General features: G+C 42.5%; 1 protein-coding gene across 2 annotated transcripts in view; it reads left to right on the top strand.

Moving 5' to 3' along the window:
* The window catches only part of LOC126253205 (uncharacterized), a 599,715-nt gene that overhangs the window by 142,728 nt on the left and 437,784 nt on the right, over positions 1 to 19,203 (top strand). For both annotated transcript variants that reach the window (XM_049954381.1, XM_049954382.1), the window contains exon 6: positions 4,162 to 4,359. In XM_049954381.1, coding sequence (XP_049810338.1) covers positions 4,162 to 4,359 — 198 coding nt within the window. The remainder of the gene's footprint in view (positions 1 to 4,161; positions 4,360 to 19,203) is intronic.

Below are 19,203 nucleotides of genomic sequence, written 5' to 3' on the forward strand. Positions count from 1 at the left end.
TTTGCACGCTAAAATTGTCTCAGTTGCATCTACTGATTCAGTTACGCAACTTGCAAAAAGTCAAGGAAACTTAAAGGACGAGATAGATACGCTTTCAACACAAATGGACACTCTGAAACTTGGTCGAGAAAAACACACTGAGGAAATCAGTTCATTATCGAAGAAAGTAGCCGAACTTTCGGATCAGTTCACTAACTTATCTACAACGGTAGATGATGTTCTGAGTGACACAAGACCGGTAGCCTTCACTGACACAGAAGAGTATGAAGAAATTAGAAAATTCAAACAAAATCAAAATCAAATCAATACACAGTACAAAACAGAAATCCGGGAAGTACAAGATCAGTTGACACAGGTAATACAAGAATTACATATTTCAGAGGACACTCGCGCTCCAATATGGGAAGAGGGACATAGAAATACGGAACAGACACAAAATAATAACACAGGGTACTTCGGAAATTATGAAAGAAATTGGCAAAGTACAGCGAATTTTGAGATGGAACCGCCGAAACGAAGAAACAATGACCGATATGCGACTCGCCGACATGATGATTTTGACTATAAGCTGTTCATTACTACACGTAAATTCAAAACATTTAAGAATTATGGCCACGACATTCATCCACAAGCGTGGCTTCATCAATTCTCTCATTTTTTCCCTCCCAACTGGTCATTAGAGCACAGATTAGAATTTATGTGTGGTTATTTAGAGAATGAACTAACTGTAAGAATGCGATCGGTCATTCACGATTGTCACAGAGAAGGAGAATTTTATCATGCCTTCCTCTCAGCATAGTGGTCTCAAGCTACACAAGACCGAGTAAAACATAGCATCATAATGATGAAACATTTCGAACAATCTGAATTTTCCAATCTTGTGAAATATTTTGAAGACATGTTGCACAAGAATCAGTATCTGTCAAACCGATACAGCCCCCAGGACCAATCGCATTTGCTTAATCAAATTTCCTGCACATTTACGACATATTATTTTGGCAGGACGTTGTAAAGACGACATTGAAGCTTTTCAAGGACTCTTACAAGAATTGGAAATTGACACAGACAGTCGCGGGATGCGAAAACAGGAAAACAATCATTACAGGTCACATCCGTCGCAATTCTGTGATGGCAGAAACAATAACTGGACACGACAAGGCTATTCTTACAACGTAAATCGTGACCAAAACAGACACCACCCTTATGACAACCGTTGGCAGAGTAAAAATAGTTACAGAGAAGTATCGCATTTCCGTAGTAATGATATGACAGAGAGAACCATAGAAACACACAATATGGAAACCAAAACAATTTGTAAAATTTTTTGTGGGGAGCATGGGGCTATGTAAGTAGGCTATGTAGGTATTATATTGGTAACGCTACGTAGTGCTCTGTATGAAAATCACTGGCTGTGCTGTGTGCAGTCTGTGGCTGGTGGGCATTGTTGTAATATTAGCTATCGTAGTGTTGGGCAGTTGGATGTGAACAGCGCGTAGCGTTGCGCAGTTGGAGTGAGCCGCCAGCAGTGGTGGATGTGGGGAGAGAGATGGCGAAGTTTTGAGAGCGGATGATCTGGACGTGTGTCCATCAGAGACAGTAAATTTGTGAGACTGGATGTTATGAACTGATATATGTATTATGACTTTTGAACACTATTAAGGTACATACATTGTTTGTTCTCTATCAAAATCTTTCATTTGCTAACTATGCCCATCAGTAGTTAGTGACTTCAGTAGTTAGAATCTTTTATTTAGCTGGCAGTGTTGGCGCTCACTGTGTTGCAGTAGTTTGAGTAACGAAGATTTTTGTGAGGTAAGTGATTCATGAAAGGTATAGGTTATTGTTAGCCAGGGCCATTCTTTTGTAGAGATTAATAAAAGTCAGATTGCGTTGCGTTAAAAATATTGTGTGTCAGTTTATTGATGATCTGAATAAGTAAAGAGAGAAATGTCTGTGCACGTTCAGTTTTGCTCAGCTGTTTGAAAATCAAATAACGTAAGGGGTTTATCAGCACAACCATTCATAAATTTTTCTAAGGGGAGGTTTCAATAATATTCATTAGGATTTCCCCTAAATTGTGATTAAGTCTCAGGTTTATCTGGTTTTACTAAGTTTAATTTAAGGCTCTTATGCAGTGTGGCCGAAGATGGTAATGTTGATTTGCAGGCTGTGGAAATGTGAAGGGACAGGTACAGCTCAAAAGCGTACAGGCCGACCTTGTCTGTTGACTGATAGAGACGACCGACAGTTGAAGAGGGTCGTAATGTGTAATAGGCAGACATCTATCCAGACCATCACACTGCATCAGGATCCACTGCAAGTACTATGACATTTATGAGGGAGGTGAGAAAACTTGGATTTCATGGTCGAGCGTCTACTCATAAGCCACACATCGCGCCGGTAAATGCCAAACGACGCCTCGCTTGGTGTAAGGAGCGTAAACATTGGACGATTGAAAAGTGGAAAAACGTTGCTTGAAGTGACAAATCACGGTACACAATGTGGCGATCCGATGGCAGGGTGTGGGTATGGCGAATGCCCGGTGTACGTCATCTGCCAGTGTGTGTAGTGCCAACAGTAAAATTCGAAGGCTATGGTATTATGGCGTGGTCTTGTTATTCATGGAGGAGGCTTGCACCCCTTGTTGTTTTACGTGGCACTATCACAGCACAGGACTACACTGATGTTTTAAGCACCTTCTTGTTTCCCACTGTTGAAGACCAATTCGGGGATGGCGATTGCATGTTTCAACACGGTCGAGCACCTGTTCATAATGCATGTCCCGTGGCGGAGTGGTTATATGAGAATAACACCTCTGTAATAGACTGGCCTGCAGTGAGTCCTGATCTGAATTCTATAGAACACCTTTGTGATGTTCTGGAACGCCGATGTAGTGCCAGGCCTCACCGACCGACATCGATAACTCTCCCCAGTGCAGCACAACGTGAAGAATGGGCTGCATTGCCGAAGAATCCTTCCAGCATCTCATTAAATTTATGCCTGCGAGAGTGTAAGCTGTCATCAAGGCTAATGGTTGGCCAAAACCATATTGAATTCCAGCATTACTGATGGTGTCATTTTCAGTCAGGTACCAAGATACTTTTGATCACATAGTGTAATCACTGACTAGTACGTAGCGCACAGCCGCACGCAGTTGACAGCTGGAGAAGCAGTGGTGCCAGCACCAGAGACACCGTGAGACCACTGTCCCCAAAGAGTCGGCAAGCTGCGTTACCCACGCTAAGCAGCGGCCGCTAACAGCCTCGAGAGTAGGCGTCAGGGCGAATATGACCACGATGTAGACTACGTGTAGAGTCATGGGCAGTGTAGACATCAGGAAGTTGCCAGCACAAGCATGTCCCTGGACTAGTGGCCACCAAGAGATCCTCTGGTTTCAGAGCGTCAATTCCACAGCATTGGACTCACAAGAGCACAGTTCCGAGACTAGCTGTTTATAAGGCGACAGAAGAAGACGTGTAGACCCATGTAAATCGTATATGGATGAACGGAAAGGCTATAGACCATCATAGTTCCCTCCTCATAGCTGGATGCCAGCAGAATGGGATGACAAACTGAAGACGAAGAATGTTTATACGAATCTCGGCTGTGCTTGTTTTCGTTGCGACTGAGGAGTCCTCATATTACCTCTTGAGATAAATGTATGAAAATACTGAAAATCAACATATTTTAGTTAAGGGAATCGGCAGATTTCGAAGCACATTGGCAATCAAAATATACTGTTGGAAACCGTAAGTTGTTATTAAGGTTTTTGGTAGATAGTGAAAAACAATCTGATGAACAGTGTTTAAAAATATCGTATAAAACCAAATTTTCACATTTTCAAATCAATAGCAATGAGCGTAAATGTATATCACTGAATTAATTACGCAGAATAGGCTCATGTAACTGCTAAATGCGCTTAAGGAGGATCAAACAAGTGAAAAGTTGAGAATGGTGTCTATTATTCTTCTTTAGCTTGGCCATTTGCAATCCACGTTACAGAGGTTCACCTATGGATTCAAGACTGCAGGAGAGGTGCAATTTACCCATATGAATGAACCATCAGGGAATGCCTGAAGTTGCAGTTTCAGTAACAAAGGAGGATTGAGTCTCAATGCTGGAGATAGGAAGCAGTAACATAGCACTTGTCGTTGTTTGCAGGTAGTGAGGACCTTGGTGATCGGTGGAGCTGACGCTATGGCGACCGACAGCGATGGGCGCACCGCGCTGCACGTCGCAGTGGAGAAGGGGGACGCGGCCCTCGTCGCACTGCTGCTGGAGGTGGCCGCTGGACGCGACGACGTCGACCTGGACTGGCAGGCGCTGCTCCGCAGGGCGGCCGACAAGCAACACCTCCGGGTGCGTACCAGCCATCTGCCTGCCGTGGCGTTATATGGCAGAAGGCGTTATTCACAATCAGGTAGCATATTCCAATAATAACAATAATCATTATTACTCTGATTATAGCATTTTTCCCATCTTACTTAAATTTATAGAAGACACTAAAATTGTGGTTGAACTAAGTAGTACTTTCTAAAGAGCAAACTCAAAACCAACTGAATAATTAATCAGAGAGCCATTCCTATTCAGAATCTATATTCGAGTAAAGCGAAAGCAGTTTTACAAAAATGTGATTAAGGAGCACCAGCTTCAAGAAATTGAAATGGACGTAAACCGGAACAAGTTTTTATCGTCATATCGTCACACTTGGTGGGAGTGGAAATCGGCTGGGGGATGTAAAAGCATGGACTCATAATCAACTTTAATTCAATTTCACTAACAGTACTGCCGGCCAGGGTAGCCGAGCGGTTCTAGGCGCTATAGTCTGGAACCGCGCTACCACTGCGGTCGCAGGTTCGAATCCTGCCTCGGGCATGGATGTGTGTGATGTCCTTAGGTTAGTTAGGTTTAACTAGTTCTAAGTTCTAGGGGACTGATAACCTCAGCTGTTAAATTCCATAGTGCTCAGAGCCATTTGAACTAACAGTACTAATAGTGCGATTAACGGACTGGTGACCACAGAAGTTAAGTCCCATAGTGCTCAGAGCCATTTGAACCATTTGAACCTGTAACCGAAATCCGCCCACATGTCCCGGCGCTGCTGCTTTTCAGCGCACTCCCAGAACCAGAGACACCGGGAGGTAAGCAAATCCAGATGGCACGGCACACACGTCCCAGTCCCGCACACCAGAGCCTATCGGCCGCTAATATCCACAGCGGCCATGCTGTTGCTGCTGCCTTGGCGTACCAGAAACTGCCTTCTACCCTGCTGCGCCACCACAGCTAACCTCAAATGGATTGCATGACTCCCACAGGCACAAACTGCTGGACGAGTCGGGGTAGGAATAAAGGCATGCCAGTTTTAAGCTATTATTAGCATAACACTGCTGGTTCTGGACAGAGTCGATCCTGAAATTTCCCCCCCATCCCCTCCCCCCATCCCTATTTCCTGGAAATCCGTCCCCCATGGTCAAAGCCATTAGATGTCTATGTCAATGTTATTCTGCTGTCTGTTGATCACTGTGGGGCCCCAAGGCACTGACATCTTGACCAATGACATGCAAAATCAGCCAAACCACACGTTCATGTGTGTGTACACACACACACGCACACACACACACACACACACACACACACACACACACACACACACACACACAAAACAGTGCCGCCATCTTGGATCTTTAGAGCATAAAAGTAGGTTGCTGTGGTAGAGGGAAGAGTCAACATGGATTCTTCCAAAGAGCTAAAAGTCCCTCAGCTATTAGGGAGGAGGCCTAGAGGAACTGACGAATGGTTTTTTGTGTTTCTTACTGGAGAACTTGGTTAATCTTGCGACTGACATTGATAACATAAATTACACCTAAAATCGTATGTTCCTTGCCAAGAAGAATTCAAATGTACTTATGTGTGTTACAGGACCGTATTGCGATATCAACATTATCGTTAAAACCTGCGATGAAGTAAACTGTCTGGAACAGGGCTTCGCAACCTTCTCAGCTGTCAGACCCCTTCTTCAGTCGAAAATCCATGGCGGACCCCTAGTCAGTCAAGAGCACAGTAACTTTAAATTTCAGAGCTAAACCCATGGGAACTGAAAGCTTCTTAATGCAAGTGCCGTGTTAACTTGAAATTAACGATACAGTTTTAATTCCCACTGTATCCACACACACCCTTTGTTCAACACACTATAGCCTGATTAAAATTACTTGGTAATTGACATTTCACACGTTGGAGCTGCCTTCCTCCAAGAGCAATCAACATCACGTCCAGACTGTTCGCTTTTGACAAGCTGCCGCTTGTGGTCTGTTCACTTCCACTGTTTGACTACTGTTGTGTAAGGAGCATGCATATTTCGTAACAGTCGCATGTGTGTGTGTGGTTTTTCGTGAAATCCGAAGAAAAATGTTCAAATGTATGTAAAGTATATGTGACTTAACTGCTGAGGTCATCAGTCCCTAGTCTTACACACTATTAACCTATAATGACAAAACACACACACACACACACACACACACACACACATGCCCGGGGGTGGACTCACATCTCCGGCGGGAGCGGCCACGCAATCCACGACGGCACAGCGCCTTTGACTGCGCGGCCATTCCGCGCAGTTGTGAAGGAAAGAGGCTGACCCATGATTTGGGATACAAACACATCACGAAAGAAAAGAGGCCAAGGAATTACCTTTATAGGACTATTGCGACATCTGTTGTGCGATGTGTGGGAATACATTCACCCAGTTTACATGCGTTTCCAAAACCGGATTTCGTAAGCCGATGTCCCAGTTCCGCTTTTGGTTGGTCAGGTAAACACTTCAAAATCGATTCTGGAAATCTGCTTTTATAAAGCCATTTTCCAGTTCCACGATCGATTTTCGTGCCCTTGTAAACAGCTCGGAAAGTCTAGTTATTTTTAAGTCTTTGCGTATCTACTGAACGGCAGCTGTCAGTCCATAGCCGACAGCTAAGAGGTGGCGTTGCAACAGTGTACTGTCAGTTGGTAGCTGGCAACTGCCAGGTGGCGTGGCAACAGTTTAGCCACAGCTGACAACGTCAACTACTACTTGGACACTATATCGTGGCAGTCAGCCTCGACTGTAAACAAATTAGGAAAACAAACAAACAGACTCTCCTATTTCTATACAAGAAGACAAATCATTTCACAGAACGTAAAACTTCTTTTCTCAAAGGAAACAATTAGGGCAGAGGAGGTTTACCTTTTACAAGGTGGCACGTGAAAAGTCCTCATTTATTTACGCTCGCAGCCAGTTGCCACAATATAGTGTCAGAGTAATAGCAAGTAATTATAATTGAAGTACAGGCAGGCCATATTTTTAACTGAGAGGACGGAATATATTATAAAGAAAAGAAATTAGCTTTCGAGATCTTTTTAATTTTCGTAACAAAAATATCAATGCCAACAGAATTCAATTAATAATTATTTTGTAAATAATAAAAGACAGAAACAAAATCCTACAGAGTTATAGTTCAGGCACGTTCACTGAGCATCTACGAAGAAAAATGCTTTCTTCTTTACTATAGACGTGTCTGTAGGAATAATAATGGAATCCTAATGTGATGGTTGAGGGTGCTTCTGCTGACACAATTTTGAAAAGTTGGGTTCAATTCTTGACAACTGGAGACGGATGCCTGGTTCCGCATCTAGACAGCTTCGGTACTTAGTTTTGTGGGCAGCATAGATCGAGAATCCAGATTCACATATGTATGTTGTGGCAAACAGAAGTACACGTTTTGCCTTTTCAACAAGAGGGTTGTATTTCTTGTTATCCAAACGGATCCAAAAGTGTGAGTAACCTTCAATGTCAATACTTGATTTCAAGGTAGGGTCTGTGGCAATTTCTATCAACAACTGACATTCATTTGATGACAGAATGTTCGGCTTTTTGGATACAGTGAATTGGTTGACCACCCATTCCTATTTATGCAGCTTCTCATCTTCAGCTGTTGGGATATAATGCTCCAACAATTACATCATAGATTCGGAGATGTTCCAGGATTTGATGAAACAATTTCTTCCCAAGCGCCAATGTTGTGTATTTCAAAAACTCCTTGAGAAGAGGAAAACACTTGACCTCCCCCTCCTCGACACTCTCAGCACAAAAATTGATTTTCCTCTTGAATGCTCGAACTTTGTCGATAGCAGTGACCTTTGTTTCACTTTGCCCTAGTGAAATATTCATTTCGTTCATTTTGGAGAAAATATCTGACCAATGGGCAAGTATACACTGACAATTTTCGTCATTAATAAGGTCTGCTAATTTGGTGTCATGCTCCAAAAGGAAAGCTAAGACTTACAATCTTAATTCGTACAACCGAGAGAGTGCATTCCCACGTGAGAGCCACCTCACTTCTGTGTGGAGAAGCAGGAAACGATATACCTTCACACAGTATTGTGAAAAGTCTTGACTTCAACGGCCTTGATTTTATGTAGTTAATATTTTGAATGGATTCGTGTAAAACATTCTTGAACGAAACAGGCATTTGTTTCGTAGCTAAAGCGTATCTGTGGAGAGCACAATGACTACTGCTGAAATTCTTGGCGTTTTGTTTTATTTTCGTTATTACTCCGACTGTAGGACCCGTCATAGGTTTTTCACCATGTGTGCACACATCTATCCAATTAGACCATGAAACTTCGTTAGTCCTTAAAAAAATCATCCAATAGACTGAATATTTCAGCACCTGTTGTGTTAACAGGTAGTGGTCTGCACAATAAGAGGACCTCCTCAAAACATCCGGAATATTCATAACGGACAAAAGCCAATAAAATCGGTAATCCTGCAACATCAGTGGATTCATCTATCTGCAGAGAAAATGAATTGTGTTGGATGCTAGAAACAATAGCGCCTTTTACATCGTTAGACATGTCAACAATGCGTCTCTTGACAGTATTGTTTGATAATGGTACCGAAGATACAAACTTTACTGCCTTTTCGTCTAGCATGCAAGAAAAAATATCATTAACACACGGCTCTACGAGATTTCCTGCAATGGTATGAGCTTTGCCTGATTCTGCCACTCGATAACTAACCAAGAAAGAAGCTTTTAATGAGTTTTCATTAATTGTTTTGCATGAGTTTTCATGCAATGCTGAGAAGCAGCTAGTTCAGCACTCTTCCTTTTGAAAAAATCGATGTCTTTAGCCTGAAAATCCAGGTGAGTACCTTCAAAATGACGGCGCAATTTAACTGGAACCATTGAACTGTTTGGAAACACTCGCGCACAAATTACACACTAAGTTTTACCCTCCTTTGTCTCCATAAAGCCCATTTCTAAATAGCTTTCGTTGTACTTACGCTTCTTAGTTATTCCACTTCCACAGGCTATTGTAACCAATGGAGTACATGCAGCGTTTTCCCATAATAAATCCGGCTGTGGAGCTTCTTGTGATTGTTCTTCCTTTGGTCGTCTTCCCTCCTCATTCATTTCAACTGAAAACTTTCCTTGTTGTGAAGGCAATGGAGAAACTGCATCCTTCTTCAATGATCCTGACTTCAGCCACCGATTCATGTTAGAAGTAATGAACTGGTCAAAAATCGACATATGAAATAAGTAGTGCACTGACAAAGCAAGTTTAACATTTAATGATGCCTGGGGCCACATACGTGCCAGCGAGCGCTGTGATTGGTCGACAAAGCTCGCTCCGCGCATGCGTAAAAGGTTTCAGCGCATCTAGCGCCGTGAGCCGGCGCACAAACGACCTCCGTATGGTTGCGAAACAGTCGATCAGAGAAGCCGCATTCTCCGGCACTAAACTGTGTATGCGTTCTCACTTAGGAACCGCAAAGGCTGCTTGGGGATACGACCTGAAGTAAAAGTACACATGTTTTTCACACGAAAAGAAAAATAGTGATGAATTCGATTTTCACATTTTTATTCAATAATTTTATTATTTTATACGATTTGGTGAAAGGTGGCCGCGGACCCCCTAGAAAGAGCCCCGAAGGGGTCCGCGAACAACGCGTTGGGAAGACCTGGTCTAGAATAATTCGAAAACCCAGAGGGTTTGTAATTTTAAAGACAGGAATTTGTGAGTGATTTAACAGCTATCTATGTAATAAATTCTCCAAGTTCGTCACTGAGCGATATGGTGTCAAGGCGAAGCTACCTTTCTCTTACACATGAACGACAATCTGGTAGCAAGAGGCATAATGGAAATAATCGACAAAGACCCACTGGAAACCATTTCGAAGAAATATAAGAGTCCTGTGGCTGTACTACATAAAACTGTATTAGCTGAAGTTAGAATGAGTGTTCTAACGGAAGAGATAATTGGAATATTGTATCAGCTTCTTGTAGACGAGAGCTACCTATTTTATTTTGATGTATGAAAGGATTTTGTAGAGATTTTTAACAAGGTGGAGATGTGTGACTAATTTCAAACCATTACTTCTGCTTGGAAGGAGACCGCCAGGGAAACAGCTGCCTGATAGTGAAAAACCGTAAAACAGTTGGGGATCACTGTTTAACATGGATGAAGTCCAATTGCAGTATAAATAAGTATAACAAATTTATATTTTAAATCACAAACCCAGGAGTTAACAAAGTTGTCGGTAACCACCTTGATGTTGTTGTGGTCGTCAGTCCTGGGACTGATGCAGCTCTCCATGCTACTCTATCCTGTGCAAGCTTCTTCATCTCCCAGTACCTACTGCAACCTACATCCTTCTGAATCTGCTTAGTGTACTCATCTCTTGGACTCCCTCTACGTTTTTTACCCTCCACGGTGCCCTCCAATACTAAACTGGTGATCCCTTGATGCCTCAGAACATGTCCTACCAACCGAGCCCTTCTAAATTGACCAGACATGCGACAATAGGAAACACTTACACTTTCCTTGCCTAAAATACATTATATCAGGAAACTAGAGGCTACAATACACAACTAAAGACTAGCTCGTGTGTTTGACCTTGTGCAAGACTGTATATGTATTTTTAACACCAAGAAACACTATTTAACACTAATTACAATGTTTTCCACGCCAGTAACTTATGTTTAGTGTCAGTTAACGAATAACGTAGAGAACAGCTGTTCTGCGGTGTTCAACAACAGTCTGCAGTTTGTTTACTGTGGCAACAAGAATACCTAAACATTGAATGATGTACAAGTAAGCCTTCCAGCCAATCAAGACTGAGAAAAGCATATAAACTATGCTTTGTCTGTGTACAGTTTTAGCTACCTACGTACAAACTACGTTGAGATTCTTAACACTGACTCCAACATAGACGATATGACTGTTATAAACAATTATATATTATTTATTACACTGAAGCGCCAAAGAAAATGGTAGAGGCATGCGTATTCAAATACAGAGGTATCTAAACAGGAAGTATACGGCGCTACGGTCGGCAACACCTATATAACACAAAAATTGTCTGGCGCAATTGTTAGATCGGTTACTGCTGCTACAATGGCAGGTTCAAGATTTAAGTCAGTCTGAACGTGGTCTTGTAGTTGGCACACGAGCAATGGGACACAGCATCTGCGAGGTAGCGATAAAGTGGGGATTTTCACGTACGACCATTTCACAAGTGTACCGTGAGTATCAGAAATCTGGTAAACCCCAAGCTCTGACATCGCTGAGGCCGGAAAAAGATCCTGCAAGAACGGGACGAACGACGACTGAAGAGAATCGTTCTACGTGACAGAAGTGCAGCCCTCCCACATTGGTGCTGATTTCAATGCTGGGCCATAGAAGCATTCAACGAAACATCATCGATATGAGCTTTCGAAGCCGAAGGCTGACTCGTGTACCCTTGATAACTGCATGACACAAAGCTTTACGCCTGGCCTGGGCCCATCAACACTAACGTTGAATTGTTGATGACTGGAAACCTGTTGCCCTGTTGGACGAGTCTCGTTTCAAATTTTATCGAGCAGATGGACGTGTACGGTATGTAGACAACCTCTTGAATCCATGCACCCTACGCGTCAGCAGGGGACTGTTCAAGCTGGTGGAGGCTCTGTAATGGTGTGGGGCGCGTGCAGTGGGAGTGATATGGGACCTCTGATACGTCTATATACGACTCTGACAGGTGACATGCACTTAAGCATCCTGTGTGATCACCTGCACCCATTAATATCCATTGTGCATTCCGACGGACTTGGGCCAATCCAGCAGGACAATGCGACACCCCACACGTCCAGAATTGCTACGTAGTGGGTCCAGGAACACTGTTCTGAGCTTAAAAACTTCCGCTGGCCATCAAACTCCCCCGACATGAACATTATTGAGTATACCTGGGATGCCTTGCGACGGGATGTTCAGAAGCGATCCTCATCCCCTCTAACGGATTTATGGGGAGCCCTGTGGGATCCATAGTGTCAATTCCCCCTCCCCTCCCCCAGCACTGCTTCAGACATTATTCGAGTCCATGCAACGTCGCGTTGCGGCAGTTCTGCGTACCGGCGGGGGCCCTACACGATATTAAGCAGGTGTACTAGTTTCTTTGTTCTTTGCCTCTTCAGTGTATTAAGTGCAATTGAAAAATGAAGAAGCTGTCGCAGAGGGGCTAGCAAGGTTTTCTTATATATTACTTTAAACACAGTGTATGGAGAAATATGATTATGACTGGAGAACATCAAATATCTTCATTTATATGAAACAGCAAAGTAAACTGTTCATTTGTTGGAGTACTGGCTCAGATTTATGAAATCAGGAAATTTTACTACAGTAAAGGCAGCCTATGCTCTATCTAAATGTGGGGACCTGTATGTTGGGCACCTAGGAAAAGAGCAGTTCTCTGTAGAGTTTGAAACTGATTTAATAAATACATTTTATTGACACTAGTTTGCTAAATTTGTAAACTTAAAGGTCAATTGGAAATTCCACAAAAGTATAGAACAGAGATGTTAAGTGTTTTACCAGCAATGCAGCGAAGAAAAGAAGAGGTGAAATTAAAATCCTTGAATGTTCTCTGATATAAGAATTGCAGGCAGGTACAAAGTAAATTGTTGAAGCCACAAGAGAGGTATTGTACAGGGAAAGAAGTTAGATACATACTAGAATTTGAGAACATACCTTTTTTATACTAATTAAATTAATAACTTGGGAAGTAGATAAATCTAGTGTAGATTTAAATTATGAGATAAAAACCAAATCGGATATTATCGGAACAACACCAAACAAACATAACCAATGAGTTGTTTCCAGTGGTAGTATGTGCGGCAATTAATACTGTTCCTGTACAAGATTGTTTCCTTATTCGCTACCCTGCTAAAAAGTGCCTCAGTCTACTGTCATCTGTCTTGTGGATTGGGGGAGTGGATAGTCAAGTGACCTTGAAAAATAACCGAAACTATGTAGCTAAAAGTATAATAACCTGCTTTTGGTACGTATATGAATGATTAGGAGGAGTTCAACATTTCTGATTTAGGAGGATAAGCTAAATTGTACATTGACACAGGTTTACACCTGCCCAGGGACATTTTCGAGATAGTACGTGGGTATGTGTGGACACTTACACTTTGGATCCTGCCTTCTATTACTGCACCAGGACTTTTGCGGGATACAGTGTTAAAAAAAATGCACGTATCGATATCTAACTGTACCTATTTCGATATGTTGCTTTTATTTTTTTATTAGTGCTTAACAATAATATTCCGTTATCTGAAAAGCTAAGGTAGGGCATGCACATCACATTTTCGTACATAATACTAAATTTACATACCAACTATTTTCTTCTGAAAGTTAACTTCCCTATACTACAACTATTTCTAGTACTACAAAACTACAATAAAACCCTTTCCAGTTACCCAACTACTAATACTCCTACAAGAGGTACAGAATCAGTTATGTGTTTTTTTCATTTATTTTGGTGCATTTAACTTGTAGATGGTTGTTTCCGTTACTAGACCTGCCATCAAACTACCTCAGTCAACAGCCATTGCCTGCTGGATTCCTTGGACGTCAGGCGGCACGTCAGCAGCGTTTCCACTATAACAAGCCATTCCACCGATCACTATTACGTCTGAAAGTTCATACTTCCATGGTCACTTGCACCAAAGCAACGCAAATCCTTTAGAAACCTCAATTGTCTTCTCTCCATCTACAGATTTTGTGGACCACCTGGGATGGCAGCATGCTGACATGTGGCTGAAAGCTTCATGAGGTCTTCCTTGGACTTCCTGGATACTGCGGCTGCAGGGTCATCCTAGATGCGCCCCGCTCCTTATGATTCAAATGGCTCTGAGCACTATGGGACTTAACATCTGAGGTCATCAGTCCCCTAAAACTTAGAACTACTTAAACCTAACCAGCCTAAGGATATCACACACATCCATGCCCGACATGCCCGAGGCAGGATTCGAACCTGCGACCGCAGAGGTCGCGCGGTTCCAGATTGAAGCGCCAAGAACCGCTCGGCCGACCCCCGTTCCTTAGTGCTGCTTTGGAATTCAACGCCCTTGAAGCCTAACGGCCACTACCCGCCTCATTTTCTTAGAGAGCGCAGTCCGTAATGTGCGTTCTGGTGTGTCCACATTGCCGCAGGCGCAGCTACCATTCATTTGTCGCCTGATTTTGTAGAGATACATAGCATACGGGCCATGGCCAGTCAGGTATGTATCAGTTCACTCGACGGGTTAAGAAATTCCATTTTTAGTCCCCTCTGATGTTAGGGAGAAATTCGTATGTTATTCTGCCGGTGCCTGAAGTGTCCCATTCATTTTGACACATTTGTAATGTGCGACCTTTTATTAAGTTTTCAACACTGATCCTGAGTTCCGAGCATCCCTCGTATTTCCATTGGATTGTCTTTCTTTACCAGAAACTGCCCCCCTTTTCTTAATTTCCAAGTCTAGTAGCCATATTTCTAGAATGACTAACGAAACATCATTCGAGGTAGTGCAGCAGGCGACCTTTAATCTAAGTAGGACTCTTCGTTGGACTCTTCTCACTAATCAGGCTGGCTTCACTCACTGCAATTTATGAGCCAAAACGCTTGCACCATATCCTACGAATGGGGCTTGATGCTAATATAGATTTGGCGTCGAAATTGACTATCTGCAATGGTTGTAATTTTATTCATGATGTTTGTATGTTTCCTGCCTTCTTCCTCTATATGATGTGGAAACTTATGACGTTCGTCTAGAAATATATATATCTCGTTACTGTACTCCTCATAATCGTTCCATCATTTCAATTTACTTTAAGGTTTATTGCTAGGTTTCCTTTCAGCAGGGGGTACATTGTTTTGTAATGTGATAGTGACAAATTAACACTTCGGCACCAGCCCTCAAGTTCGTGGAGCGCATCATTACACTCGTCTTCCATAATTCTTCTAGAGTCACCACTTGCAACGAACAGCGCGTCATCTGCAGATGCTACCAGTCAGCTTCTGTTCCCGCTGTCATGTAACTTAAATAGTATATGGGCTCTAGTGCTACATTCCAAACTCTGGACCACACACTGATCCCTGTGCACAGCTTATTGTTATTGTTGAACAAAGCTTCTGGGCACTACAATTCCCTAAGGCGACCAAAGAAAGGAGGCCGTCATAGGTTATCGAAAGCGCCAACAATATCGATCATCATCGGTAAAGTCTACGGGGAATGAGCACCTGTCGCTAGCGAAACTACTTTATTTATTGCGTCTTCATTTGACCTACCTCTTATAAACCTGTGCTGGTAAGGGCTCATCCCTTATAAGAGTCTATGATCTTCTAATGTCTCGCACAATACTTTTTCAAATATCTTGCTGAGAACATTAAAAAGACAAATTGATTTGCCGGATTCGCCTATCATTGGCTCCTTATCTCGCCATTTAATCACGTCAGCATTTTTCCATGGTATAGAGACCTCTCCTTACAAGAGACACTCATTGTACTGCTTGTGCAAGGGCTCATAAGGAGGCATGCCTACAGTCATTTTTCCCTCTATTTGCGAGTGGAACAGGAAAGAAAATGACAAGTAGCGACACGTTCAAAAATGGTTCAAATGGCTCTGAGCACTATGAGACTCAACTGCTGAGGTCATTAGTCCCCTAGAACTTAGAACTAGTTAAACCTAACTAACCTAAGGACATCACAAACATCCATGCCCGAGGCAGGATTCGAACCTGCGACCGTAGCGGTCTTGCGGTTCCAGACTGCAGCGCCTTTAACCGCACGGCCACTTCGGCCGGCTAGCGACACGTGGTACCCTCCGCCACGCACCGCACAGTGGCTTGCATAGTATCAATGTACATGCAGAAATGGTCGTATGGGGCTTGTATTACTTTGACAGGGATCCCACACAGTCCTGGAGAGTTTTTCTTTTTCAGTCTTAAAATTACTTATCCAATTTCTTATTGTACCAAGGGATAAACACATTTATTTCTTCTATTCTTCCCGTAACATATTTTATAACTTAAGCTGATCTTCTGTCTCGGCTCTTGTTCGTCATCAGAAAGTAGTGTGCCCATTAGCAGGGCAGCTGATATTTGCAACTTTTTGCTATCGTCCCGGCATTCCTTTTGAGCGTGGCGAAGGCAGTTGGTAATCGTATTTTCTTGGAGCCTATTTTATACGGTATACTCCAGGGATCGGTGTCTAAGTTACCCTCCACGTTATGCATCTATTGTTCAATTTTGTTTTCCGTAACTCTTCCTTAATGAGTCAGGCTACTCTGATATAGCTCCTGATTCTTGTTACACATCTTAATTTCTGTGGCGTCTCGGCCCAGACGCAAGGTACTCCTTTTAAATGATTTATCCTGACGGGTATCGATACCTCCATTGCTCTATGTATAGCCACTGTCAGCTCTTGCGCTTTAACATCTAGTCTATAATCCAGCTTTTGCTTTTCTTCGAATGCCCTGTTTTCAGGGGAGTTTTGCATGCGTAGGTACACCAAGGCGAATAACTCGTGAATGTATGAGGAGGAGTAAAGACAATATGACTGAGTTACATGTGGACGTTAACAATCTTTACGGGCGCGGTGTGCAACAATCTCTGCAGATAGAAGTCTTTCGGTGGATGTCCAAAGAGCGAATCACCAGACTGGAAAAAGTGATCCAAGATGTGACTGTGGCTGCTGGTGATGGATATGTCTTTGTATGACGCAAACAGCGACTTGCCACTGTGTCTGAACCACATAGTCCCCCGAAATGGTTACGTTCCCAATCCGATGACAATGCTGGGGAATAAGCAGAGACATATTCTGTACTACAGACACCTTCTAGTATTATATATATATAAGTTGTACGTAATGTGGTATGACGATAGTAATTATACTAGATCTTGCACTGACGGTAATTTCTTAACCGATTTTGCCTAAGGGACCTAACTGAGTACTGAAAGGGAAATGGATGATGGAAAGTGGGTTATGGTAATGGTTATCAAATCTGGGATTGAATATATTAGTAGCCTCCCGAAAATAACCAAGATACCGCTCTAAAGAGCTTCCCTGTAACATAGTCTGCATACAATGAAAAAACTCTGAGGTTACTCAAAGAAAAGAATAAAAAAAGGGATTCATTATAACACATCAGTATATTCTGAAATAACCCATACCACTAAGCATGAACAAATCAGCATGGAATACAAAACTTACGTTTTGCACTTCCAACACACATTCCGTCCTACGACAATGTCCTTTCTTGTATGTCCAATATTTTCTCAAAATTAATTGTCCTTGCGTGCACGTGAATATTTCGTAGCGTCGCACTGTTTATCGAAGCGTTAGTTAAATAAATTTACGTTACTGGTACAAAAATATTATATAAAACTTGTGGCGATGCTACACTGCATTTCGTAACACGTCAGTATCGAAACAGAAAAAGGTAACCAAGTCTCTAGAACTATTTATAACAAAAGACAATATTTTTATGATTCATATGTTTCGTATCTTATTAGGATCGAGCGCTGCGGCAATTAATTGCGTATCTGCGCTCGGCGGGTCATAGTGTTTATTTGAAGCAGTTAATGCTGGACTCGCGCCTTTGTGTGGACGCAAATTACAAAAATATTTCTTTTCCTAACATTTTCGCTGTGATGCGTATCATCTTACCAACTACAGCTCGATGGCTCTTCTTCTCTTTTATGACAAATATTTTATATACAGAGCATCCGACGCCCAATAATATTACAACCTGTATCAATGCCTGTGTTTAGTGTGAGGAGGACACTGATGTTAATACTGAAAACAGGATTATCGCGACATGTGACAGTGAAAAGGTTATTTTTTTTATGAATCACTGAATAATCTATTTTTGCCGAAACCATTAAGAATGTGGGCAGGTGCCGCGAAATTAATTTATTTTTACCATTGAGGTGGTTTTGATGGTGCAAGAGAATACATCACCAAGCCAAAATTTAAATTGGCTACAATCTTCAATGAAGTACTAGATCCTGTAGAGATGGCTAAGGTTTCAGTGAAGTTCACGATGCTTGTCTGTGTCGGTATGTGTATTCTGCACCTCCACATGTACCGATTCTACTCCACATGTACCGATTCTACTACGAGTCTGCAAACCCAAACTTCACTGATCCCAGTTAGTTTACATGGATACAGAGAGTTTCGTCTACTGGGTAAAAGGCTGCGATCGATCTGAGGAATTTTACGTGAATGGTTAGGCGGTTAATAATCCTCATGGCGTAACTCCTCAGAGCAAGAAGGATATAATCATGATGAAAGACGAGGCGAATGGCTCGCAAATTATGGAGTTTCTAGGGAGATCCAAGTTGTATGCGTACTGCATAGATTCAGATGCCACCCAAAGGTGGGCTAAGGCTGTGCACCGTGTGACATCACAGACACTCAAGATTGAAGATTACAGGGGATGCTTATGCAGTGGTGGTGCAGCTTGCTCTCCACGTATGGTGCAGCAATTAGTATTTCGGCTGCGAGGTCGTGAGGTAAATAACACACTGCAGTCGAAAGCCGGCCTGTCGTGCCTTGACAACACATATAGGGTGTTCCGAAACTATTCGTTCAAATTAACCCTGGAAGTACAAAATACCACAAAAATATATTTAGCTACGGTACATATGATCCGTGACGAAAATTTCTGATGCTGTGGACGGAAGGTAGTTTAGCATGCTAATTACAGTGTGGCATCAACAGGAACTGATCGAATGTGCCACCATGCATGCAGTACACTGCCCGATCACTGAGTGTCGTGTCCATTCGAACATTGCTGATATGTCCGCAGTGGTACCCGCAGCGACAGCATTACTAGCGACGAGGTCTTCTTCTGTTTC

This window comes from Schistocerca nitens, chromosome 4, assembly GCF_023898315.1.
Source record: "Schistocerca nitens isolate TAMUIC-IGC-003100 chromosome 4, iqSchNite1.1, whole genome shotgun sequence".
In the NCBI taxonomy this organism is placed as follows: Eukaryota; Metazoa; Arthropoda; class Insecta; order Orthoptera; family Acrididae; genus Schistocerca; species Schistocerca nitens.